The following is a 25,519-nucleotide window of genomic DNA, read 5'->3' as shown; positions in this document are numbered from 1 at the left end:
TGCAGGGCTGGTTAGGGAGGGAGTTTAATCACACATAGCTGAATTCTGATGGATTGGAGGGAATGGGGGACTTGACAGGTTCCCTTTTAAAATGTAAAAGATGAAAATATATGTATTTTTTTGTTTAAAATATAAAGGAAATTTGTCATCTTTAACTTTAGGCCTTTTAGAGCTCATTTCAGCTTAACTGTTCACAATACAGTAATTTTGACTGGGGGTGCCCAAACTTTTACATGCCACTGTAGCTGCCTGGTCTATGTAAGGGCATATTTAGACAAATATATTTTGAGTCAGGGTGCTATCTGTGTGCACAACAAAAGGCACATTGACATCACAATAAAATACTAATTCATATTAGTGATTTGACTGGTCCTTGTGGAAGAAATCACAGTATACTCTAGCCTCGTCTGCTTTCTGAGTTAGATAGTGCTAATTTTAATGGCAGGTATCTTCTGCACCCCGTCGTGAGATGGACACACTCACGGGGCTGCGCACGGATTGCAAACTTGACTGGCATACAAACCACATGATGATGTGAACTCAGCCAAACTTCCCAAACTATTACATTTAGCACATTTGGTTGGGGAAATATTTTTTTTTTTGTGTGTGTGTGTAGACAGCTCTCCACTAACCTGTGTTGCCCATAATTGTCATATTCCATAATCTCTACTAATCTTTATACTGCCATATTGTAAGAAGTTGTAAAAATTTCAATACAATGACTTTGTATAATACATTTGACATTTCTTTTCAGTGTATTGTAAGAATGTGAATCTTGAAAACAATAAATTGAAAACAATCATGTTGTATTTTTTTAAGATTTGCCATCAAACTCTTAGAAGATTTGGTTTTCTTTGTGGTGGATGTTCCAAACAATGGTCAAAACGTGTTGGAGATAGTGATTTCCAAGCCCAACAGAGAGCGTCAAAAGCTCATGAGGGAGCAGAACATACTTAAGCAGGTTGGATGCATTAATATTATTTATATTTATTGTGTTTTTATGGATCTCTTCTTTTATATTTTCTGACTTATGCTGTCTCTTAATTTTTTTTTTTATTTACATTTTTTTTACATGTTGTATTTTTCTATATCAGGATATAATAAAAAAAAATATCTGGTCCTTAGAAGGTCTTAAAATTAGTTAAGTACAACCTCTGATGAACGGCAACACATGACAACTTACTCTGTGTAATTTATTTATTTAGCAAAAACTAGGTCAAAATGTAGAAGTACCGTGTGAAAAATTAAGTACACGTCATAATCAATACCTTGTTTAACAACTTAAATAATTAATAAATAATTTATTTCTACATGACTTTATCAGTCTTTCACATTGTTATGAAGGAATTTTTGCACATTCTTCTTCAAAAATGTTGTTTATGTTCATTGACATTTGTTGGCATTCTTCTATGCACAGTTCCCTATAGGTCCCACTATAGCATTTCAATTATGTTGAGGTCTAGACTTTAAGGCTGCCGTCACACTAGCAGTATTTGGTCAGTATTTTACATCAGTATTTGTAAGCCAAAACCAGAAGTGGGTGATAAATGCAGAAGTGGTGCATATGTTTCTGTTATACTTTTCCTCTAAATGTTCCACTCCTGGTTTTGGCTTACAAATACTGATGTAAAATACTGACCAAATACTGCTAGTGTTGCAACACCTTATTTTTTTTTCTTTTTCAGCCATTCTGATGTAGATTTGCAGGTGTGCTTCACATCATTGTTTTAATGCGTGATCCAGTTACAGCCAAGCTTTTAGATAGATGCCATCACATTTGACTCTAAAATACTTGGTTATGCAGAGGAGTTAGAAGTCAATTCAGTGACTGCAAGGTCCAGGTCATGTGGCTGCAAAACAAGCACTAGAATATCACCCTTCCACAACTTTGCTTGATAATTAGTATGAGTTGATTGTGTTCGTATGCTGTTTGTTTTTTTGCCAAGCATGGCACATGACATTGTTGGCATACATCCACACTTAGGTCCCATGTGTCCATAGGACATCTAATATATAATTGCCTAGAATACTACTTCCTGCAATTTGTGCCAACTTCCGTGGCTTTGTCCGGAGCTATTGTCCGGAGCTATTGTCCGGAGCTAATGTCCGTAGCTAATGTCCGGAGCTAATGTTCGGAGATAAGTGACGTCACCAGTGTCCTACACCCAGGCAGAGCACAGTGGCCCCAGGCAGAGCACAGGGGCCCCAGGCAGAACATGGGGCCCCAGGCAGAGCACAGGGGCCCCAGGCAGAGCACAGGGGCCCCAGGCAGCATATGGGGCCCCAGGCAGAGCACAGGGGCCCCAGGCAGCATATGGGGCCCCAGGCAGAGCACAATGGCCCCAGGCAGAGCACACACCAAATCGGAGGCCGAGGGGCCCCGCCAACCAAATCGGAGGCCGAGGAGCCCCGCCCACCAAATCGAAGGCAGAGCGGCCCCGCCCACCAAAGCGGAGGCCGAGGGGCCCGGCCCCACCCACCAAAGCGGAGGCCGAGGGGCTCCGCCCACCACATCGGAGGCCGAGGGGCCCCGCCCACCAAATCGGAGGCCGAGGGTCCCCGCCCACCAAATCGGAGGATAAGGGGCCCCGCCAACCAAATCGGAGGCCGAGGGGCCCCGCCAACCAAATCGGAGGCCGAGGGGCCCCACCAACCAAATCGGAGGCCGAGGGGCCCCGCCCACCAAATCGGAGGCCGAGGGGCCCCGCCCACCAAATCGGAGGCCGAGGGTCCCCGCCCACCAAATCGGAGGCCGAGGGTCCCCGCCAACCAAATCGGAGGCCGAGGGGCCCCGCCCACCAAATCGGAGGCCGAGGGTCCCCGCCCACCAAATCGGAGGATAAGGGGCCCCGCCAACCAAATCGGAGGCCGAGGGGCCCCACCCACCAAATCGGAGGCCGAGGGGCCCCGCCCACCTAAGCGGAGGCCGAGGGTTCCCGACCACCAAATCGGAGGCCGAGGGTCCCCGCACACCAAATCGGAGGCAGAGGGACCCCACCCACCAAATCGGAGGCCGAGGGTCCCCGCACACCAAATCGGAGGCAGAGGGACCCCACCCACCAAATCGGAGGCCGAGGGTCCCCGCACACCAAATCGTTGGCAGAGGGACCCCACCCACCAAATCGGAGGCCGAGGGGCCCCGCCCACCAAAGCGGAGGCCGAGGGTCCCCGACCACCAAATCGGAGGCTGAGGGTCCCCGCCCACCAAATCGGAGGCCGAGGGTCCCCGCCCACCAAATCGGAGGCCGAGGGTCCCCGCCCACCAAATCGGAGGCCGAGGGTCCCCGCCCACCAAATCGGAGGCCGAGGGTCCCCGCCCACCAAATCGGAGGCCGAGGGGCCCCGCCAACCAAATCGGAGGCCGAGGGGCCCCGCCAACCAAATCGAAGGCCGAGGATCCCCGCCCAACAAATCGAAGGCCGAGGGGCCCCGCCCACCAAATCGGAGGCCGGGGGTCCCCGCCCATCAAATCGGAGGCCGAGGGTCCCCGCCCACCAAATCGGAGGCCGAGGGGCCCCGCCCACCAAATCGGAGGCCGAGGGGCCCCGCCAACCAAATCGGAGGCCGAGGGGCCCCGCCAACCAAATCGAAGGCCGAGGATCCCCGCCCAACAAATCGAAGGCCGAGGGGCCCCGCCCACCAAATCGGAGGCGGGGGTCCCCGCCCACCAAATCGGAGGCCGAGGGTCCCCGCCCACCAAATCGGAGGCTGAGGGTCCCCGCCCACCAAATCGGAGGCCGAGGGTCCACACCAACCAAATCGGAGGCCGAGGGGCCCCGCCCACCAAATCGAAGGTCGAGGGGCCCCGAACACCAAAGCGGAGGCCGAGGGTCCCCGCACACCAAATCGGAGGTAGAGGGACCCCGCCCACCAAATCGGAGGCCGAGGGGCCCCGCCCATCAAAGCGGAGGCCGAGGGTCCCCGACCACCAAATCGGAGGCCGAGGGTCCCCGCCCACCAAATCGGAGGCCGAGGGTCCCCGCCCACCAAATCGGAGGCCGAGGGTCCCCGCCCACCAAATCGGAGGCCGAGAGTCCCCGCCCACCAAATCGGAGGCCGAGGGGCCCCACCCACCAAATCGGAGGCCGAGGGGCCCCGCCCACCAAATTGGAGGCCGAGGGGCCCCACCAACCAAATCGGAGGCCGAGGGGCCCCGCCCACCAAATCGGAGGCCGAGGGGCCCCACCCACCAAATCGGAGGCCGAGGGTCCCCGCCCACCAAATCGGAGGCCGAGGGGCCCCGCCAACCAAATCGGAGGCCGAGGGGCCCCGCCCACCAAATCGGAGGCCGAGGGTCCCCGCCCACCAAATCGGAGGCCGAGAGTCCCCGCCCACCAAATCGGAGGATAAGGGGCCCCGCCAACCAAATCGGAGGCCGAGGGGCCCCGACAACCAAATCGAAGGCCGAGGAGCCCCGCCCACCAAATCGAAGGCCGAGCGGCCCCGCCCACCAAAGCGGAGGCCGAGGGGCCCGGCCCCGCCCACCAAATCGGAGGCCGAGGGGCCCCGACCACCACATCGGAGGCCGAGGGGCCCCGCCCACCAAATCGGAGGCCGAGGGGCCCCGCCCACCAAATCGGAGGCCGAGGGGCCCCGCCCACCAAATCGGAGGCCGAGGGTCCACGCCCACCAAATCGGAGGCCGAGGGTCCCTGCCCACCAAATCGGAGGCCGAGGGGCCCCGCCCACCAAGTCGGAGGCCGAGGGTCCCCGCCCACCAAATCGGAGGCCCAGGGGCCCCGCCCACCAAATCGGAGGCCGAGGGGCCCCGCCCACCAAATCGGAGGCCAGGGGTCCCCGCCCACCAAATCAGAGGCCGAGGGGCCCCGCCCACCACATCAAAGGCCGATGGGTCCCGCCCACCAAATCGGAGGCCGAGGGTCCCCGCCCACCACATCAAAGGCCGATGGGTCCCCGCCCACCACATCAAAGGCCGATGGGTCCCCGCCCACCAAATCAGAGGCCGAGGGGCCCCGCCCACCACATCAAAGGCCGATGGGTCCCGCCCACCAAATCGGAGGCCGAGGGTCCCCGCCCACCAAATCGGAGGCCGAGGGTCCCCGCCCACCAAATCAGAGGCCGAGGGGCCCCACCAACCAAATCGGAGGCCGAGGAACCCCGCCCACCAAATCGAAGGCCGAGCGGCCCCGCCCACCAAAGCGGAGGCAGAGGGACCCCGCCCACCAAATCAGAGGCCGTGGGGCCCCGCCAACCAAAGCGGAGGCCGAGGGTCCCCGCCCACCAAATCGGAGGCAGAGGGACCCCGCCCACCAAATCGGAGGCCGAGGGGCCCCGCCCACCAAAGCGGAGGCCGAGGGTCCCCGCCCACCAAATCGGAGGTCGAGGGTCCCCGCCAACCAAATCTGAGGCCGAGGGTCCCCGCCCACCAAATCGGAGGCCGGTACCCGCCCACCAAATCGGAGGCCGAGGAGCCCCGCCCACCAAAAGTAAGTGCGCCCCCGGGTGCAAAAGTAAGTGCGCCCCCGGGTGCAAAAGTAAGTGCGCCCCCGGGTGCAAAAGTAAGCGCGCCCCCGGCCCCGGGTGCAAAAGTAAGCGCACCCCCCAGTCCCGTGTGTGAAAAGTGCTGCTGTAAAGCTGGTAGCGCTGTTCAAGCACCATGTATTTCCTTCAGGAAATGCCCATCTAATATATAATTGCCTAGAATACTACTTCCTGCAATTTGTGCCAACTTCCGTGGCTTTGTCCGGAGCTAATGTCCGGAGATAATGTCCGGAGATAATGTTCGGAGCTAATGTCCGGAGCTAATGTCCGGAGATAAGTGATGTCACCAGTGTCCTACACCCAGGCAGAGCACAGGGGCCCCAGGCAGCATATGAGGCCCCAGGCAGAGCACAGTGGCCCCAGGCAGAGCACAGGGGCCCCAGGCAGAGCACAGGGGCCCCAGGCAGAACATGGGGCCCCAGGCAGAGCACAGGGGCCCCAGGCAGCATATGGGGCCCCAGGCAGAGCACAGGGGCCCCAGGCAGCATATGGGGCCCCAGGCAGAGCACAGGGGCCCCAGGCAGCATATGGGGCCCCAGGCAGAGCACAGTGGCCCCAGGCAGAGCACAGGGGCCCCAGGCAGCATATGGGGCCCCAGGCAGAGCACAGTGGTCCCAGGCAGAGCACAGGGGCCCCAGGCAGCTTATGGGGCCCCAGGCAGAGCACAGTGGCCCCAGGCAGAGCACAGTGGCCCCAGGCAGAGCACAGGGGCCCCAGGCAGAACATAGGGCCCCAGGCAGAGCACAGGGGCCCCAGGCAGAGCACAGGGGCCCCAGGCAGCATATGGGGCCCCAGGCAGAGCACAGGGGCCCCAGGCAGCATATGGGGCCCCAGGCAGAGCACAGTGGCCCCAGGCAGAGCACAGGGGCCCCAGGCAGCATATGGGGCCCCAGGCAGAGCACAGTGGTCCCAGGCAGAGCACAGGGGCCCCAGGCAGCTTATGGGGCCCCAGGCAGAGCACAGTGGCCCCAGGCAGAGCACAGTGGCCCCAGGCAGAGCACAGGGGCCCCAGGCAGAACATAGGGCCCCAGGCAGAGCACAGGGGCCCCAGGCAGAGCACAGGGGCCCCAGGCAGCATATGGGGCCCCAGGCAGAGCACAGGGGCCCCAGGCAGCATATGGGGCCCCAGGCAGAGCACAGTGGCCCCAGGCAGAGCACAGGGGCCCCAGGCAGCATATGGGGCCCCAGGCAGAGCACAGTGGTCCCAGGCAGAGCACAGGGGCCCCAGGCAGCTTATGGGGCCCCAGGCAGAGCACAGTGGCCCCAGGCAGAGCACAGTGGCCCCAGGCAGAGCACAGGGGCCCCAGGCAGAACATAGGGCCCCAGGCAGAGCACAGGGGCCCCAGGCAGAGCACAGGGGCCCCAGGCAGCATATGGGGCCCCAGGCAGAGCACAGGGGCCCCAGGCAGCATATGGGGCCCCAGGCAGAGCACAGTGGCCCCAGGCAGAGCACAGGGGCCCCAGGCAGCATATGGGGCCCCAGGCAGAGCACAGTGGTCCCAGGCAGAGCACAGGGGCCCCAGGCAGCCTATGGGGCCCCAGGCAGAGCACAGTGGCCCCAGGCAGAACATGGGGCCCCAGGCAGAGCACAGGGGCCCCAGGCAGAGCACAGGGGCCCCAGGCAGCATATGGGGCCCCAGGCAGAGCACAGTGGTCCCATTTAGAGCACAGGGGCCCCAGGCAGCCTATGGGGCCCCAGGCAGAGCACAGGGGCCCCAGGCAGCATATGGGGCCCCAGGCAGAGCACAGGGGCCCCAGGCAGCATATGGGGCCCCAGGCAGAGCACAGGGGCCTCAGGCAGCATATGGGGCCCCAGGCAGAGCACAGTGGCCCCAGGCAGAGCACAGGGGCCCCAGGCAGAACATGGGGCCCCAGGCAGAGCACAGGGGCCCCAGGCAGCATATGGGGCACCAGGCAGAGCACAGTGGCCCCAGGCAGAGCACAGTGGCCCCAGGCAGAACATGGGGCCCCAGGCAGAGCACAGGGGCCCCAGGCAGCATATGGGGCCCCAGGCAGAGCACAGGGGCCCCAGGCAGCATATGGGGCACCAGGCAGAGCACAGCGATATTTTGGACCACTGTGCGGTGTTTCAGACCCCCTGTTTGATGTCTGGGGCCCTGTTCTTAAGTATATTAAAGATTAAAGTAACGTATATTAAAGTATATTATAGATCAAATTTGACACGTTTATGAGCACCATTGAGTGATATACTCAAGAATGACATAATTTTTCAACATTTTATGGTTTCAAACTGTAAACACTCAGAGTTTTTTTTACTTCAACCAGAAAACCTTAACGGTTCATAAAAAACTTGACTGTTCAGGATATGATAAAAGTCATAGTATTCTGAATCTTTAACTTATAAAGATACCTTTACATGGGGTGATTATTGGTTCCAGAGAGGCTTTCGGCCGATAATCGTACACATGGCTGGTGACAGGACAATACAATATAAACGTTCAAAGGTAAACACTGATAACATTAAAATCTAATATATAATTGCCTAGAACAGAGGTCCCCAACCTTTTTTGCACCAGGGACCGGCTTTAAGCAAGACCAGTTTTCCATGGCCCGGTGGGGGTGGGGCAGGGGCGGGGCTTTGGTCATATGGGGGTGGGGTTATGGAGGGATGGAGCTTAGTGCATACTTATCATATAATTATGACATTTATAATGAGAATGTGATTCAACTTACCATAGGTTCAGAATGAGTGGGAGCACCATGCTTGTTTCCCTGGTGCTCTGCACCATTATTGCCCCATAGCTGTGCCATACAGTGCTCTGCACCATTATTGCCCCATAGCTGTGCCATACAGTGCTCTGCACCATTATTGCCCCATAGCTGTGCCATATAGTGCTCTGCACCATTATTGCCCCATAGCTGTGCCATATAGTGCTCTGCACCATTATTGCCCCATAGCTGTGCCATATAGTGCTCTGCACCATTATTGCCCCATAGCTGTGCCATACAGTGCTCTGCACTGTTTATTATTGCCCCATAGCTGTGCCATACAGTGCTCTGCACCGTTTATTATTGCCCCATAGCTGTGCCATACAGTGCTCTGCACTGTTCATAATTGCCCCATAGCTGTGCCATATAGTGCTCTGCACCATTATTGCCCCATAGCTGTACCATATAGTGCTCTGCACCATTATTGCCCCATAGCTGTGCCATACAGTGCTCTGCACCATTATTGCCCCATAGCTGTGCCATATAGTGCTCTGCACCATTATTGCCCCATAGCTGTGCCATATAGTGCTCTGCACCATTATTGCCCCATAGCTGTGCCATATAGTGCTCTGCACCATTATTGCCCCATAGCTGTGCCATACAGTGCTCTGCACCATTATTGCCCCATAGCTGTGCCATATAGTGCTCTGCACCATTATTGCCCCATAGCTGTGCCATATAGTGCTCTGCACCATTATTGCCCCATAGCTGTGCCATACAGTGCTCTGCACCATTATTGCCCCATAGCTGTGCCATATAGTGCTCTGCACCGTTCATTATTGCCCCATAGCTGTGCTGCTGCTGCTGCAATAAAAATAATAAAACACATACTCACCTGTCTTGCTTGCAGCTCCTCGGCGCCATCTTTCCGGCGTCTCTCTGCACTGACTGATCAGGCAGAGGGCGGCGCGCACACTATATGCGTCATCGCGCCCTCTGCCTGCACAGTCAGTGAGGAGAGAGAGACGCCGGAAAGATGGAGACAGCGCCCGGCGTGTGGGAACGAGGAGAGGTGAATATGACATACTTACCTGCTCCCGGCGTCCCGCTCCTTCCCCCTGCCTGTCTTCGGTGCCGCCGCAGCCTCTTTCTCTATCAGCGGTCACCGGCACCGCTTCATTAGAGAAATGAATAGGCGGCTCCGCCCCTATGGGAGGTGGAGCAGCCTATTCATTTCTCTAATGAGCGGTCCCACGTGACCGCTGAACAGGGGCGCCGCGGACCGGCTGAAAAACCCCAATGGCCCGGTCCCGGTCCGCGGACCGGCGGTTGGGGACCTCTGGCCTAGAATACTACTTCCGGCAATTTGTGCCAACTTCCGTGGCTTTGTCCGGAGATAATGTCCGGAGATAAGTGACGTCACCAGCGTCCTACACCCGCTCAGGGTGGACAAAGATATATGCCTTCGTGGTGCGCGGCACTTTTCTGATTGGTTGCCGCCTGCCGCGAGCGACCAATCAGAAATGTGCTGTACTGTCAAGAATTGTCAAGAGCTGGTGAGTGCAGCCATTTTTTGTTCTTTCTTACTATTATTTATTAATTGTATTATTCTTACATTTGAATAAATAAAGTATATATGGATTCTAGACTCACGATTCTTTAGAATCGGGCTGCCATCTAGTTGTTATATAATCCTTGTGGTTTGTTCACATGCAATTTTGTAAATTGTAGCAGAGCTGCCCTGTTCTTTTTAGAAAGAAGAGGTTTCCTCCTGGCAACCCTTCCAGCAAGTCATACTTGTTTAGTCTTTTTGTAATTGAATATCTATCGCGCTAACTGTGATCTTTTTAGTCTGATGTGTAGTGATTGAATTTTGTGCAATTTCTCTAAGCAATGGACAGTTTGACCTTAGAGTGAGTTTGCTGGGACATTCATTCCTGGGAAGATTGGCAAGTATCTTGAATGTTTTCCATTTGTGAATAATCTTTCTCACTATAGAATGATGGACTTGAAATTAAATTTAAGCTGCCTATAACCTTTCCCATATTGATGGACAATTTCTTTAAGATCATTGCTGATGTCTTTCCTCTTTGGCATTGTGTCAACACAAACCTTAATGTTCCAGACCAACAAACTGCCAACCCATCTTCTTCCCTAGAGATGGTCATGATGATGAACACCTAATCAAGAGCATTTGATTTACCCTTTACCGATATTCGCCATACCTGTACAGAGTATGTCGGTACTAAGTGTATGGAGTGGGCTCACGGGGTGAGCTTGCCACATACCCAGTAAGTAGTGGCTATGTGTTACAGCTAGGACCTGACTCTAACAGCTGCGAGCGGAGCTGTTAAATGCCAATGTCAAACTCTGAAAGTGGCATTACCAGCACACCGGCATGGGTGCGTATCATTGTTTGCACTCATCAGTGCTTCTGTGACACAATTGCAGGGCTCCGATGGGTTGCTATGACAGCCGGGGGCAGGATTTCCAACCATCCAGAATTTCTGGGACAGTCCATGAAAATAGGGCACTTTTTTGCCCTGTCATTAAAGAAATGTTAAGGTGTCTGTTAAGGCTTTAATTATTTAAAAGTACAGGCATAGTGAAACAGCAGAACCGCACCAGAGCAATAGCTTCAAGCACTGTTAGAGATGTGGATCCCCTTAATAACTGAAATATCACAGCCTACATTCAAACGGTAGATGGTGCTTCAGCTGAAGAAAAATTCATATACATCCATACTGCCTCGACCCGTTAAAGCATTCAGCCGCGAAACGTCCATCGTCCACTCTCTCTCCCCCTGAATGTCTCCTTGAACCTGCACGTCCACATGTCGCTTAAACACACTGTGAAGGGTGTAATAAAGGACTGAATATTTGCCTTCAAATCGGTGAGTGCCGCTGTTTTGCTTCTTTTTTCATCGATCTTTAATTATTTAAACCTGAAGAAAATTATACAGATTATTTTGACTATAATTATCACTATTTTACAGTTTATAGAGAATGCAGATGATGTCTTCATATCAGAATTATGGTCTGTAGACATGGATCACTTATAAACATAATGATTTATTATAGATTTTCAAAGTGTTCTTAAAGATTTTTGTCTGTCTGTGATTTTTTGATAAGCTTTCCAGAAAAATAAAAACTCAAGTTAGCATCCCTGGTCAGGTGTCTGTTGTAGACCTCTGTGCCTGTCATTACAGAGCTCCCTTAAAACTCAGCCTTTGAGGTTGTGATTTTTACTATATGCAGCAATAATGTGGTATTGCTGTACATAATACAAGCTATCAGATAACTGCAGGTTCAAGTCCCTTAAGGGGACTAATAAATACACTAAAAAGTAAAAAAAGGTTTAAAAAATATGAAAAAAAAATAAATAAAAAGAAGCATAAAAGTTTTAAATCATACCCATTTTCCCCTATTAAAAATAAAGATAATAAAAAATCACTGTGGTATGACTGTGTTCAAAAAGATCTATCATAATATAAAATAATTAATCCGATCAATAAACACCAAAATCATAAAGAAAATCCAAAATAGCAGTTTTTGGTCACCGCAATTGCACCAAAAAATGCTGTAATGCTGTGTTGTCTCACCCCACATAAAACAAGCCCTCACATATCTCTATCGATCAAGAAATGAAAGCTGGCGACACGATAATTTTTTATTTTTTTTTTCAAATTGCTGATTTTTTTTTCATCTGTAACATAATGAAAAAACTGGACATAGTAGGTATCACTGTAACCATACTGATGAGGATAATTATATTGCCAGGTCATTTTTACCACACAATGTACACCATAAAAACAATTCCTAAAAAACAATGGCAGAATTCTATTATTTTGCAATTTCACTGCACTTGGAAATTCGGCCCTGCTTTCCAGTACACTATGTGTTACAATGAATGGTGTCGATCAAAAGTACAACTTGTCACTCAAAAAATAAGCCCTCACACATCTATGTGGACAGACAATTATAAAACGTGATGGCTCTTGGAAGAAGGGAAGTAAAAAGTGAAATCATAAGGTCTAGTTGGAAGGGGTTAAAGGGAATCTGTTAGCAGGTTTTTATTATGTAATATGAAGACAACATGAGGTATGGGTTAAAACACAGATTTTAGCTATGCCACTCTTATCAAGCTCTGTGGTTTTATTTGCTTGCAATGGTTGTTATAGTACCAGGAGCTTATCATTGATGGGTCACAGCAGCTCTTGTATGCTAGTCCGACACACCTGTGACCTGTGATTGGCACCTCTCTGTCTATGTACATTGGATATACAGAGACTGGTGTGGGAGTGATTAGCTTCCTCAGCCCTGCTGAATTGCAAAATCTAAAAACTCTCACTGTGTCAGAGTGGCAGCACCCAGTAAACAACCTTGTTTTGTGGACTATAAGACGCTCCGTACCATAAGATGCACCTCAAATTTGTGGAGGAAAATACGGAAAACATGTTTTAAATAAAATGGTGGTGCATCTTATTGTCCAATTTTATGGTAGCTTACCAAGGGGGCGGCTGCAATGGGGCGGTATCACAGGAGGCAGGGTCACTGCTGCAGGAGGCTGGCAGCGGCAAGAGTGGGGCGATGCTGCGGTTCCCGGGCTTGGAGGAGGGGGTGTCCCAGTGGTGCAAATCTGCGCGCCCTGGGCTTTCATAAAATGTCGTCAGTGAGTGGAGTACCCTACCCATTGATTTCCCTGCTGAGGGCTTCTGGAAAATGGCCGCTGGAGGGCCACCCACCACAGGGAAATCAATAGGAAGGAGACTACGCTCACCCCCAACATTTTAGTAAAGCCCAAGGCCCGCAGCCTAGCACTGCCGGGTCACCCCCTCTCCCCGTTAAGCTACCTTCGGATTATAAGACGCACCACATTTCTTCCCAAATTTGGGAAAAAAATGCATCTTATAATCCAAAAAATAAAGTAAGTGATACATGGTTGGATTCAGCTTCTCTTTTCCTACATCAGGTTTCTCTCAGGTGAGGTAGCAAAAACTTGCTGACAGATTCCCTTTAAAAGCACTCAGCTATTGTGTAAATATATATAAACTGTATATGTATGTGAGCATACTGTATATAAACTGAATGTTTCTGTGTGTATATACTTTATATAGTGTGTTTCTATATTTATAAAGTATATATAATGTGTGTTTCTATATTTATAAAGTGTATATATAATGTGTGTGCATGTATAGTGTGTATCTGTGTATATGTGCTGCATACAGTATATAGCTCTGTAATTGTAGTCTCGCTATAAGGCTGGAGTCACACACAACGTATAAAAATACGGTCCGTTTTTTACAGACCAAATATGCAGAAATGTTCCCTGAACAGTGATCTGCATGTCATCCGTAGGCAAGGTGTGGCTGCGTATTTTGTGCATGTAAACCTCCATATGTAATCCGTACGGCATCCGTACAGCGAGATTTTCTCGCCAGCTTGCAAAATGGACATAGAATGGATCCATGGGCTCAAACATCCGTGAAAACATGTATATACACACACACCCACACACACACACACACACACACACACACACACACACACACACACACACACACACACACACACACACACACACATATATATATATATATACTGTATATATATACAGTACAGACCAAAGGTTTGGACACACCTTCTCATTTAAAGATTTTTCTGTATTTTCATGACGATGAAAATTGTAAATTCACACTGAAGGCATCGAAACTATGAATTAACATATTTGGAATTATATACTTAACAAAAAGGTGTGTAACAACTGAAAATATGTTTTATATTCTAGGTTCTTCAAAGTAGCCACCTTTTGTTTTGATGACTGCTTTGCACACTCTTGGCATTCTCTTGATAAGCTTCAAGAGGTAGTCACCGGAAATGGTCTTCCAACAATCTTGAAGGAGTTCCCAGAAATGCTTTGCACTTGTTAGCCCTCTTTGCCTTCACTCTGCAGTCCAGCTCACCCCAAACCATCTCGATTGGGTTCAGTTCTGGTGACTGTGGAGGCCAGCTCATCTGGCATAGCACCCCATCACTCTCCTTCTTGGTCAAATAGGCCTTGCACAGCCTGGAGGTGTGTTTGGGGTTATTGTCCTGATGAAAAATAAATGATGGTCCAACTAAACGCAAACTGGATGGAATAGCATGCCGCCACAAGATGCTATGGTAGCCATGCTGGTTTGGTGTGCCTTCAATTTTGAATAAATCCCCAGCAGTGTCACCAGCAAAGCACCCCCCACACCATCACACCACCTCCTCCATGCTTCACGGTGGGAACCAGGCATGTAGAGTCCATTCATTCACCTTTTCTGCGTCACACAAAGACACGGTCGTTGGGTCCAAAGATCTCAAATTTGAACTCATCAGACCAAAGCACAGATTTCCCCTGGTCTAATGTCCATTCCTTGTGTTCTTTAACCCAAACAAGTCTCTTCTGCTTGTTGCCTGTCCTTAGCAGTGGTTTCTTAGCTGCTATTTTACCATGAAGGCCTGCTGCACAAAGTCTCCTCTTAACAGTTGTTGTAGAGATGTGCCTGCTGCTAGAACTCTGTGTGGCATTGACCTGGTCTCTAATCTGAGCTGTTGTTAACCTGCGATTTCTGAGGCTGGTGACTCAGATAAACTTATCCTCAGAAGCATAGGTGACTATTGGTCTTCCTTTCCTGGTGCAGGCCTCATGTGATCCAGTTTCTTTGTAGTGCTTGATGGTTTTTGCAACTGCACTTGGGGACACTTTCAAAGTTTTCCCAATTTTTCGGACTGACTGACCTTCATTTCTTAAAGTAATGATGGCCACTTGTTTTTCTTTACTTAGCTGCTTTTTTTCTTGCCATAATACAAATTCCAACAGTCTATTCAGTAGGACTATCAGCTGTGTATCCCCCAGACTTCTGCACAACACAACTGATGGTCCCAACCCCATTTATAAGGCAAGAAATCCCACTTATTAAACCTGACAGGGCACACCTGTGACATGAAAACCATTTCCGGTGACTACCTGTCATGTCGGACGCTGTTCATACTCGGGCATTCGACAGACAGCGGTAATTCCGCTTTTGTCCACTATGCTCTCAGTGGCATCGGCTAGATTTTGTCTAGCTGGTCCGGGGTTAATTTAGCTGGTGCTAGGATTGGAAGCTGGGTCACGCCCACTGCCTTTAAATTGTTCTTCTGAACATTGGGCGTCGCCGATTATAGCTTCTGTCTTGTGCTTGGTTATCTCGGTCTGGAGTGGTGGTCTAGGAAAAGGAGTATTGTATCTGGTGGTGTATATTTCCCTTTGTCATATTTTCCTCCTTCCTATATTTGTATTTGTTTTGCCCTGTGCATTTATTGTGTATTTCTGAGTGACTGCGGCGTGGTGTATATTTTCCGTTATCCTTGTCTGTGCTAACTGTGGGTACTGGTTAGTGGTCCCTTCACTGGGTGGTGGGTGGAGGTTTCAGCCTAGGGTTGAAACAGGAGACAGGGTGAGGGTGGAGGCCCAGACATGCACACCATCAGTGTAAACTCTGGGAGAGGGTCAGTCAGGGTTTCCCAGAGTTGAGGGAAATCGCAGGGGCCTGGGTTATTAGCTCTTGCCTACCTAGGCTTCCCGTGACATTATAATCGGCCAACATTATTTGAATTCCATGGATTCCATGACTTCCGTAACTCGCCAGTTGAGGGCGCTGTTCCTACAGGTCACTAAGTTGAGGGGGCAGTGCAGCAACAGGGACTAGCAGTATCTAATGTGCAAGCTGGAGCAGCAGGTAGAGTTGCTGAGCCTAAGCTTCCTTTGCCTAAAAGGTTTGCTGGGGAACGCAGTAAATTTGTTACTTTTCGGGAAACTTGCAAACTTTATTTTCGTATGCGCCCGATCTCAGGTAATGAGGCTCAGCGTGTGGGTCTGGTGTTCTCATTACTAAACGGGGATCCTCAAGCAGGGGCGTTTTCTTTACCTTCTGATTCTGCTGCACTTAACTCAGTGGAGAGTTTTTATTCTGCTCTTGGAGACATTTACGATGATCCTGACAGAATGGCTCTAGCAGAATCTAAGATACGCACTATTCGACAGGGGGAGCGTGTTGCAGAGGATTACTGTTCTGAATTTTGCCGCTGGGTGGTCGACACTCAGTGGAATGATCCCGCGCTGCGGAGTCAGTTTATTCATGGGGTTTCTGGAAGGGTTAAAGAAGCCCTCCTGATGTACGAGGCTCCTGCTTCTCTGGATTCCGCTTTGAGTCTTGTTGTCCGCATTGATCGCCGTTTGTGTCAGGGGGAGCCTGAGACGCCGCCTATGGGAGAAGGTGTAGGTTCACGTGTGGTTGCTGCAGGTGAGCCCACGGAGCCTGTGCAAATCTCAGGGGTGTCACATGTTAAGCACCGAGCCCCTGTGCTCAAGAAGCAGGGAGCCTGTTTTTACTGTGGTACAACTGGTCATTTTATTAACATTTGTCCTCTGCTGTCTAAGGAAAAACGCAACGGCAGAAAACTTCTAAGCTCAGAGGGTGTGGAGGAGACCAATCTGAGCTTATGCATGTCCTCCATGGTGGTTTCTCAATGCATGCTGCCTGTCAAAGTTATTATCGCTGGCAGAGAGCTGCCAATCACTGTTTTTGTGGATAGTGGTTCTGCCACAAATCTCATTGATGAGGAGTTTGCGCGCACAGCAGGTTTTAGGATCGAAAAACTGCTTCATCCTATCCGCGTGGTCACCATCAATGCAGCTCCTCTCTCACAGGGGGAGATTACTGAATTTGTGGCTGAGGTGAAACTCCACATTGGGGTTCTACATTTCGAGCAGGTTACATGTAAGGTGCTCAGGAATCTTCCTGCACAGGTGGTTTTGGGTTTCCCATGGTTGTCTATGCACAACCCGGTTATCGATTGGAAAACTCAGGACATAATTCAGTGGAGCGAATTCTGCCAGGTGAATTGCCTGGCCACATGTGTGTCTGCTGTGACTTCAAGTGTTCCTGAGTCACTTCAGGATTTTGCGGATGTGTTCTCTGAGAAGGGTTGTTCAGAGTTGCCACCACATCGCTCCTATGACTGTACTATCAGGTTTAAACCAGGGGCTAAATTGCCTAAAGCAAGGATGTTTAACATCTCCGGTCCGTAGAGACAAGCATTAAAGGATTACATTGCTGACAGTTTGAGCAAAGGGCACATCAGGCCTTCGTCATCGCCTGTGGCAGCGGGGTTCTTCTTCGTTAAGAAGAAAGATGGCGGACTACGCCCATGTCTGGATTTCAGGGAGTTGAACCAGATTACGGTTCGTGATCCATACCCTATGCCACTGATACCAGATTTGTTCAACCAGGTGGCAGGTGCTAAGTGGTTTACCAAGCTTGACCTCAGGGGGGCGTATAACCTCATAAGAGTCCGTCAAGGTGATGAGTGGAAGACGGCTTTTAATACCCCTGAGGGTCATTTTGAAAATTTGGTAATGCCATTTGGGTTGACAAACACACCTGCAGTGTTTCAACATTTCATAAATGATGTGTTCTCGCATGTTTTGGGAAATTCGTTATTGTGTACCTAGATGACATTCTCATATATTCTTGCGACCGTGAGACTCATTTAGATCATGTCAGGCAGGTGTTACAGCTTCTCCGTGAGAATAAGCTCTATGCAAAACTTGAGAAATGTGTATTTTCGGTTCAGGAGTTGCCTTTCTTGGGTTATATTGTGTCAGCTTCTGGGTTTAAGATAGACGCCGCTAAGGTGCAAGCGGTGTTGCGTTGGGAACGGCCTGATAACCTAAAAGCACTTCAGCGGTTCCTTGGGTTTTCTAACTACTATAGGATGTTTATCAAGGATTTTTCTATCATTGCTAAACCGCTAACGGACATGACTAAAAAGGGTACCAATTTCTCTGTTTGGCCTGAGGCCGCTGTACGCATTTGAATTTCTTAAGAACAGTTTTGTTTCGGCCCCCATTCTTGTGCAGCCAGACGTATCGAAACCTTTTGTTGTGGAAGTTGATGCGTCTGAGGTTGGTGTGGGGGCGGTGTTGTCACAAGGCTCATCCTTGAGCGATTTGCGTCCTTGCGCCTATTTCTCCAAGAAACTGTCGTCTGCCGAACGTAACTACGATATCGACAACAGGGAGTTGTTGGCAATCAAGTTGGCCTTTGAGGAATGGCGACACTTCTTGGAGGGGTCGGTTCATCAGGTTACTGTAATTACCGACCATAAGAATTTGCTTTATTTGGAGTCTGCTAAGCGTCTATCTCCCAGGCAGGCTCGCTGGGCATTGTTTTTCACGCGGTTCAACTTTGTTGTCACTTACAGACCTGGGTCTAAAAGCACTAAGGCGGATGCTCTGTCCAGTTGTTTTCCGGGGGGAGAACCTTGGGAAGATCCAGTACCCATCCTCCAAAAGGGTGTTGTGGTTTCGGTTCTCACAACCGAGGTTGAGGCTGAGATTGCCGAGGCTCAAGAGGAGGTACCATCTGAGCTTCCCATCAACAAATCGTTTGTACCGCTTCATCTCCGCTTAAAGGTTTTGGCGGAGCATCATGATGCTGTCCTGGCTGGCCACCCAGGGGTCAGGGGTACTTTGGAGTTGGTGTCACGTTGGTTTTGGTGGCCCAAAATCCAACAGGACGTGGTCTCATACGTGTCAGCTTGCACCACGTGCGCTAGGGCTAAGACGCCCCGGTCCCGTCCTGTTGGCACACTGCTTCCTCTCGAGGTACCTAGTAAGCCTTGGACGGAGATCTCCATGGATTTTATCACTGACTGGCCTTCCTCAGCTGGGAACACGGTCATTTTGGTGATTGTTGATCGGTTCTCAAAAATGACGCACTTTGTGTCTTTGCCTTCGTTGCCTAACGCTAAGACTTTGGCTCAGGTATTTGTGCAGTAGGTGGTCAGACTTCATGGGGTTCCGTCTGACATCGTTTCCGATAGAGGTACTCAGTTTGTGGCAAAATGTTGGAAAGCGTTTTGCTCACGGCTGGGGATCAAGTTGTCTCATTCTTCGGCGTTTCATCCTCAGTCGAATGGTCAGACCGAACGTATGAACCAAAATTTGGAGCAGTACTTACGCTGCTTTGTTTCTGATAACCAGGAGGAGTGGTCGACGTTCCTTCCTTTGGCTGAGTTTGCCATCAATAATCACCGCCAGGAGTCTTCTGGGGTGTCTCCGTTTTTTTGTGTTTACGGGCTACATCCTCAAGTTTGTACTTTGAGTCAGGGGGGCTCTTCCGGCGTCCCGGAGGAAGAACAGTTAGGAGCACAACTGTCATCAGTCTGGAGGAGAGTTAAGCAGCGCTTTTTGCGTGTGGGTGCTAGGTACAAACGTGTGGCTGACAGTAGGCGTGTGCCAGGTCCGGACCTGAGTGTGGATGACTGGGTGTGGTTATCCACAAAAAACATAAGACTCAAAATACCATCCCTTAAATTGGGTCCTAGGTTTATTGGTCCATTTAAGGTCACCGCTGTCATTAACCCAGTAGCTTACCGATTGGAGCTTCCTACGGTGTATAAGATACACGTGTTCCACAGATCGTTGCTAAAAAAGTTGGTGGGTCTTGTGGACGCGACACCGATGCCTCCTCCAGTCTTGGTGGATGGTAATTTGGAATTTGAAGTCTCCAAGGTGGTTGACTCTCATGTAGTGCGCCGCACCTTACAGTACTTGGTACACTGGCATGGTTATGGGCCGGAGGAGAGGTCTTGGGTACCAGCCTCGGACATTCTTGCGGATCGGCTGGTCAGTATGTTTCATCGCCGCCATCCGGACAAGCCGGGTCCTATAAGTCGTGAGGGCCCTGGGGTCCCTCGTAGAAGGCGGGGTACTGTCATGTCGGACGCTGTTCATACTAGGGCGTTCAACAGACAGCGGTAATTCTGCTTTTGTCCACTATGCGCTCAGTGGTGTCGGCTAGATTTTGTCTAGCTGGTCCGGGGTTAATTTAGCTGGTGCTAGGATTGGAAGCTGGGTCACACCCACTGCCTTTAAATTGTTCTTCTGATCATTGGGCGTCTCCGATTATAGCTTCTGTCTTGTGCTTGGTTATCTCGGTCTGGAGTGGTGGTCTAGGAAAAGGAGTATCGTATCTGGTGGTGTATATTTCCCTTTGTCTTATTTTCCTCCTTCCTATATTTGTATTTGTTTTGCCCTGTGCATTTATTGTGTATTCCTGAGTGACTGCGGCGTGGTGTATATTTTCCGTTATCCTTGTCTGTGCTAACTGTGGGTATTGGTTAGTGGTCTCTTCACTGGGTGGTGGGTGGAGGTTTCAGCCTAGGGTTGAAACAGGAGACAGGGTGAGGGTGGAGGCCCAGACATGCACACCATCAGTGTAAACTCTGGGAGAGGGTCAGTCAGGGTTTCCCAGAGTTGAGGGAAATCGCAGGGGCCTGGGTTATTAGCTCTTGCCTACCTAGGCTTCCCGTGACACTACCTCTTAAAGCTCATCAAGACAATGTCAAGAGTGTGCAACTATAGGAAAAAAAATGGAGACACAAAGCGCAAAATAGGGTCTTATCCTTTAGATAACCAAGAGAGCTTTCTTAGAATTGCTCACCTGATTTTGTTGAATGAAGAGCATGTAGCGATTTCGGCTGCTGCAGATCCACAAGCCGATCAACGGCCGTATGAAAATATAAACTGTGCAGGAGGTGTGGGTTAAATCCTCACTGCCTTAAAGGGAACCTGTCACCACGTTTTTGGAAGATGGGATAAAAATAGCGTTAAATAGGGGCAGAGGTGGGCATTACATTAGTGTGTTTGTTATGCGTTTATTACCCACCTAAGTTGCCGAAATACCTTTGCAAAGTCTCCGTTTTCGCCTGTCAATCAGGCTGGTCTGGTCAAAAGGGCGTTGTCTTCCCCCAGATTTTGCGTAGTTTTCCGTTGGTGGCGTAGTGGTGTGCGCATGCCCAAAGTCCTGAATCCTCTGCCAGGGGATTTAAAAGAGCGCGCTGTTCGTTTTCATTGGTGATCGGTGGGCGCGGCCATCTTCCTTTGGCCGCGCGTGCGCAGAAGCGGCGCTCTGCTGGCCGCGGCTTCAGGAAAATGGCCGCGGGATGCCGCGCGTGCGCAGATGGATATCGCGGCGGCCATTTTCCTGAAGCCGCGGCCAGCAGAGCGCCGCTTCTGCGCACGCGCGGCCAAAGGAAGATGGCCGCGCCCACCGATCACCAATGAAAACGAACAGCGCGCTCTTTTAAATCCCCTGGCAGAGGATTCAGGACTTTGGGCATGCGCACACCACTACGCCACCAACGGAAAACTACGCAAAATCTGGGGGAAGACAACGCCCTTTTGACCAGACCAGCCTGATTGACAGGCGAAAACGGAGACTTTGCAAAGGTATTTCGGCAACTTAGGTGGGTAATAAACGCATAACAAACACACTAATGTAATGCCCACCTCTGCCCCTATTTAACGCTATTTTTATCCCATCTTCCAAAAACGTGGTGACAGGTTCCCTTTAATGATGAAGTTCCAAGGATAATACATTTAAAAGGTGGTTTGTTCTAAGAGTGTGCAAAGCAGTTATCAAAGCAAAAGGTGGCTACTTTGAAGAACCTAGAATATAAGACATATTTTCAGTTGTTTCACACTTTTTTGTTAAGTATATAATTCCACATGTGTTAATTCATAGTTTTGATGCCTTCAGTGTGAATGTACAATTTTCATAGTCCTGAAAATACAGAAAAATCTTTAAACGAGAAGGTGTGTCCAAACTTTTGGTCTGTACTGTACATACAAATATGTATATATAATATATATGTGTATATATATTGTGAGATACCAAGGGGAGAAGTACTAGAAAACAGATATGTTTCTCCCCGTTTCATTTCATATGTCTCCCAGTATTGATTGTGAAGCTGTTTATTTCACTGTAATCCGGTCCTGGTTTCTTTAGTGATCAGCGTGGAAAGGACTGGTGCTTCCCCTCCACACATGCAGTCCAGGTTTTAGTCTCCTGACTGCTTCAGCTGATAATCAGGAGCTGCTGGGATCTCACTCTCTCATATGCTGGTCTGGGAAGCTGACACAGTAAGGCTGCATAAACTTCTCTGTTATTGTGTAGGTTTATTTTGTAGTTAGAAACTTATTGTTAGTTAGTGGCCAGACGGCCTTAGACATTTTATTCATGTTTGGCACGTGTAACATTGTACGACAAGTGTGTACAATAAATACGCCTGGTGCATACCTGTATGGAACTCGCTAGCCTGCTATTGTCCGTTGTGACTCCATAGCCACCTGCTTGGGCCAAAGCAAAGATCCCTGCTGAGCTATATTCCCATAAATGGTGTTTCGAATGCGGGCAATTGTGGCTATTGGACTGTGACTGCAGAGAAAGTGCTCTGTTTATGTCCTGGCTGAAAGCTCCTGTGCTTTTGAAGAGCCAATAGTCCAGTAATATGGAGGAACTAGTGAAACAGTTACTGCAGGCAAATGTTCAACAACAGCAGACTAATACTTCCAGCAAGCCCTGGACCAGCAAAACCAGATTCAGCAAGAGCAATTGAATGCAATAAAGCAGGCTTTGCTTCGGCAGCCCCGAGATGAGAGGGATCGTGCACAAAGTGTCGCTTGTGCACAGAAAGCCGTGCAAAAGACTTTGCTTAAAATGACTGCTGATGATGATGTAGAAGCGTATCTCACCGTATTTGAACGTATTGCAGAACGTGAGTATTTACCGGTGGATAGATGGGCTGAAGTGGTTGCTCCATTTCTGAGCGGAGATCCACAAAAGGCCTATTACGATCTAAGTGGAGCGGATGCTATGGACTATACCAAATTAAAAGGCGAAATCCTGGCAAGGCTGGGAGTAAACACATATGTACGAGCACAGAGGGTACACTTGTGGACTTTTGTGGAGCATCAGCCAGCCCGCTCACAAATGCATGATCTCATCCATCTAGTAAAAAAAGGCTGCAACCAGAGACTTTGACATCCGCAGAGATGGTGGAACGTGTTGTTCTAGACAAGTACCTGCGGTCCTTACCCGCTAAGATACAGAGGTGACCAGTTGGTGAATATGGTCGAATGCTACAATGCTTCCGAAAGCCTACTCCAAGGGACGTTATCACCTCGCTGGACTCCCAAGAAGTCGCCAGGAAATTCTGCGAAACCTACTTCGTCTTCAAAAGAAGAGAATGTTGCAATGAAGGCTAGCAGACCCATAAAGGACTATGTAGGTGGTCACAGCAAGCCAGCAGACCCTCTCTGGGGTCCCCGGTGAGGAGGCAAGGACCTATACAGTGTTGGCGATGTCGCGGGCTTGGCCATGTAGCAGCTAACTGCCCAATGACTACAGAGCCAATGGATTGTAACGCTATGAAACGACTTTCGTTGTATGTACAGTCGGTCTGTGTTGCAGAGGTCCTCACAGGAAATGAACGACGTGTGTTACCTTGAGGTCGACGGCCATAGTGTGAATGCCGTCTTGGATTCCGGCAGTCAAGTAACTCTGGTACATGCCAGTTTGGTGGACCCTAGAGCCCTAACGAACTTAACCGTGGGCATTAGTTGCATCCATGGTGATGTAAAAAACTACCCCACTGCCTGGGTCTCCCTTGCCACGCCAGTAGGAACTAAAAGACATCAAGCGGCAGTCCTAAAGTCTATGGGACATGACGTAATATTAGGGAGAGACTTTCCCTTATTATGGGACTTGTGGAGCCTTAAAAATGGCGTGGACACTCTAGTCGAGGACGGTGCCGTGGGTCTAGCCCCTGAGCCATTGCAGCAAGATGAAGGGAGCGCATCTCAGAGGAAACTCCCATATCTGTAGACTCACCTCTGGCTGTATATGCAGGCGAGACAGATGAGCTAGAGGAAGCTATAGAAATGCCAGGTCTTGAGGTGGCCCGTGGTAAATTCGGGACCGCTCAGCACCAAGATCCTACTCTGGCAAGGGCATGGGAAAATGTAAAGGTCTCTGAGGGAAGACCATTGTACCCAGGGGCTCAAAATGAGTTCCCACATGTGGTGGTGCAACAGGATATGCTGTATCACATAGACAAAGTACGAGGAGTGGTGGTAGAGCAACTAGTGGTGCCCAAGTCCTTCCGCCAGGTAGTTTTGGAACTGGCCCATAAACATCCCTTGGGGGGGACACCTGGCAGGAGAAAAAACAAAACACCGTATTCTACAACGTTTCTTTTGGCCGGGTCTAGCGGGAGACGTGACCCAGTATTGTCAGTCCTGTCCTACGTGTCAATTGACCGCACCTATGTCACATTTTAGAAGCCCCCTTGTGCCCTTACCAATAATAGAGGTGCCCTTCGAGAGGATATCAATGGATTTAGTTGGTCCACTAGTTAAATCTGCCAGGGGTCATCAGTACATTTTGGTAGTACTAGATTATGCCACTCGTTACCCTGAAGCAGTACACCTGCGGAATGCCAATGCAAAAGCAATTTCGAAGGAGCTTGTTAATGTTTTCTCGCACCGGCATTCCGAAGGAAATACTAACGGATCAGGGGACCCCCTTTATGTCTCGTATACTTAAAGACTTATGTAAACTACTAAAAATCTCCCACTTGCGTACTTCAGTATATCACCCTCAGACTGATGGATTGGTGGAGCGATTTAATAAAACCCTGAAGGGAATATTGAAAAGGGTGGTAGATAAGGACGGGAGGGATTGGGATGCTCTCCTACCATATCTCCTGTTCGCTATACGTGAAGTACCCCAATCCTCCACAGGCTTGTCGCCTTTTGAGTTAGTTTATGGGCGATGTCCTAGAGGCCTGTTAGATATTGCTAAAGAGACTTGGGAACAAGAGGTGACTCCTTATCGTAGTGTAATTGAACACGTAATGCTTATGCAAGATAGAATTGAGGCAGTCATGCCAATAGTTAAGGAATGTTTAGAACGTGCACAACATGCCCAAAGCAGGGTATACAGCCGAGCGGCTAGAACACGGGTCTTTCAACGGAGACAGGGTGTTCGTATTAGTACCTACTGTAGAAAATAAATTTCTTGCGAAGTGGCAGGGCCCATACGAGGTGTTGGAGAGAGTAGGTGAAGTGAATTATAAGATACATCAACCAGACAAGAGAAAAACCGAGCAAATCTACCACATAAACTTGCTTAAGGCCTGGCGGGACAGGGAGAGTCTAATGGCAGGAGCTGCCCTTGGTGATGGACCTCGAAGGGCGCCACCATCTTTGGTAAATGTCCCCCAGGTAACACTGCCAAAAGTGGGTATTGCAGAGACACTCTCCGAAAGTCAAAAACGAGAGACCAAGGAATTCATACAGAAAAACGCAGAGGTTTTCTCAGAACTTCCTGGCCGTACTCACTTAATTAAACATGACATTGTTACTGATCCACAGGCACGGGTACGACTAAAACCATATCGAATTCCGGAGGCTCGGAGACAAGCCAT

At 50.0% G+C, this 25,519-nt stretch overlaps 1 protein-coding gene across 2 annotated transcripts in view; it reads left to right on the top strand.

The window, feature by feature from the left end:
* The window catches only part of ITPR3 (inositol 1,4,5-trisphosphate receptor type 3), an 825,364-nt gene that overhangs the window by 294,533 nt on the left and 505,312 nt on the right, over nucleotides 1-25,519 (top strand). For both annotated transcript variants that reach the window (XM_077295501.1, XM_077295502.1), the window contains one exon: nucleotides 820-961. In XM_077295501.1, the coding sequence (XP_077151616.1) occupies nucleotides 820-961 (142 nt within the window). The remainder of the gene's footprint in view (nucleotides 1-819; nucleotides 962-25,519) is intronic.

The sequence above is a fragment of the Ranitomeya variabilis genome, chromosome 3 (genome assembly GCF_051348905.1).
Source record: "Ranitomeya variabilis isolate aRanVar5 chromosome 3, aRanVar5.hap1, whole genome shotgun sequence".
In the NCBI taxonomy this organism is placed as follows: Eukaryota; Metazoa; Chordata; class Amphibia; order Anura; family Dendrobatidae; genus Ranitomeya; species Ranitomeya variabilis.
Note: the sequence above shows the minus strand (reverse complement) of the source record. Positions and strands in the feature narration are given on the sequence as shown.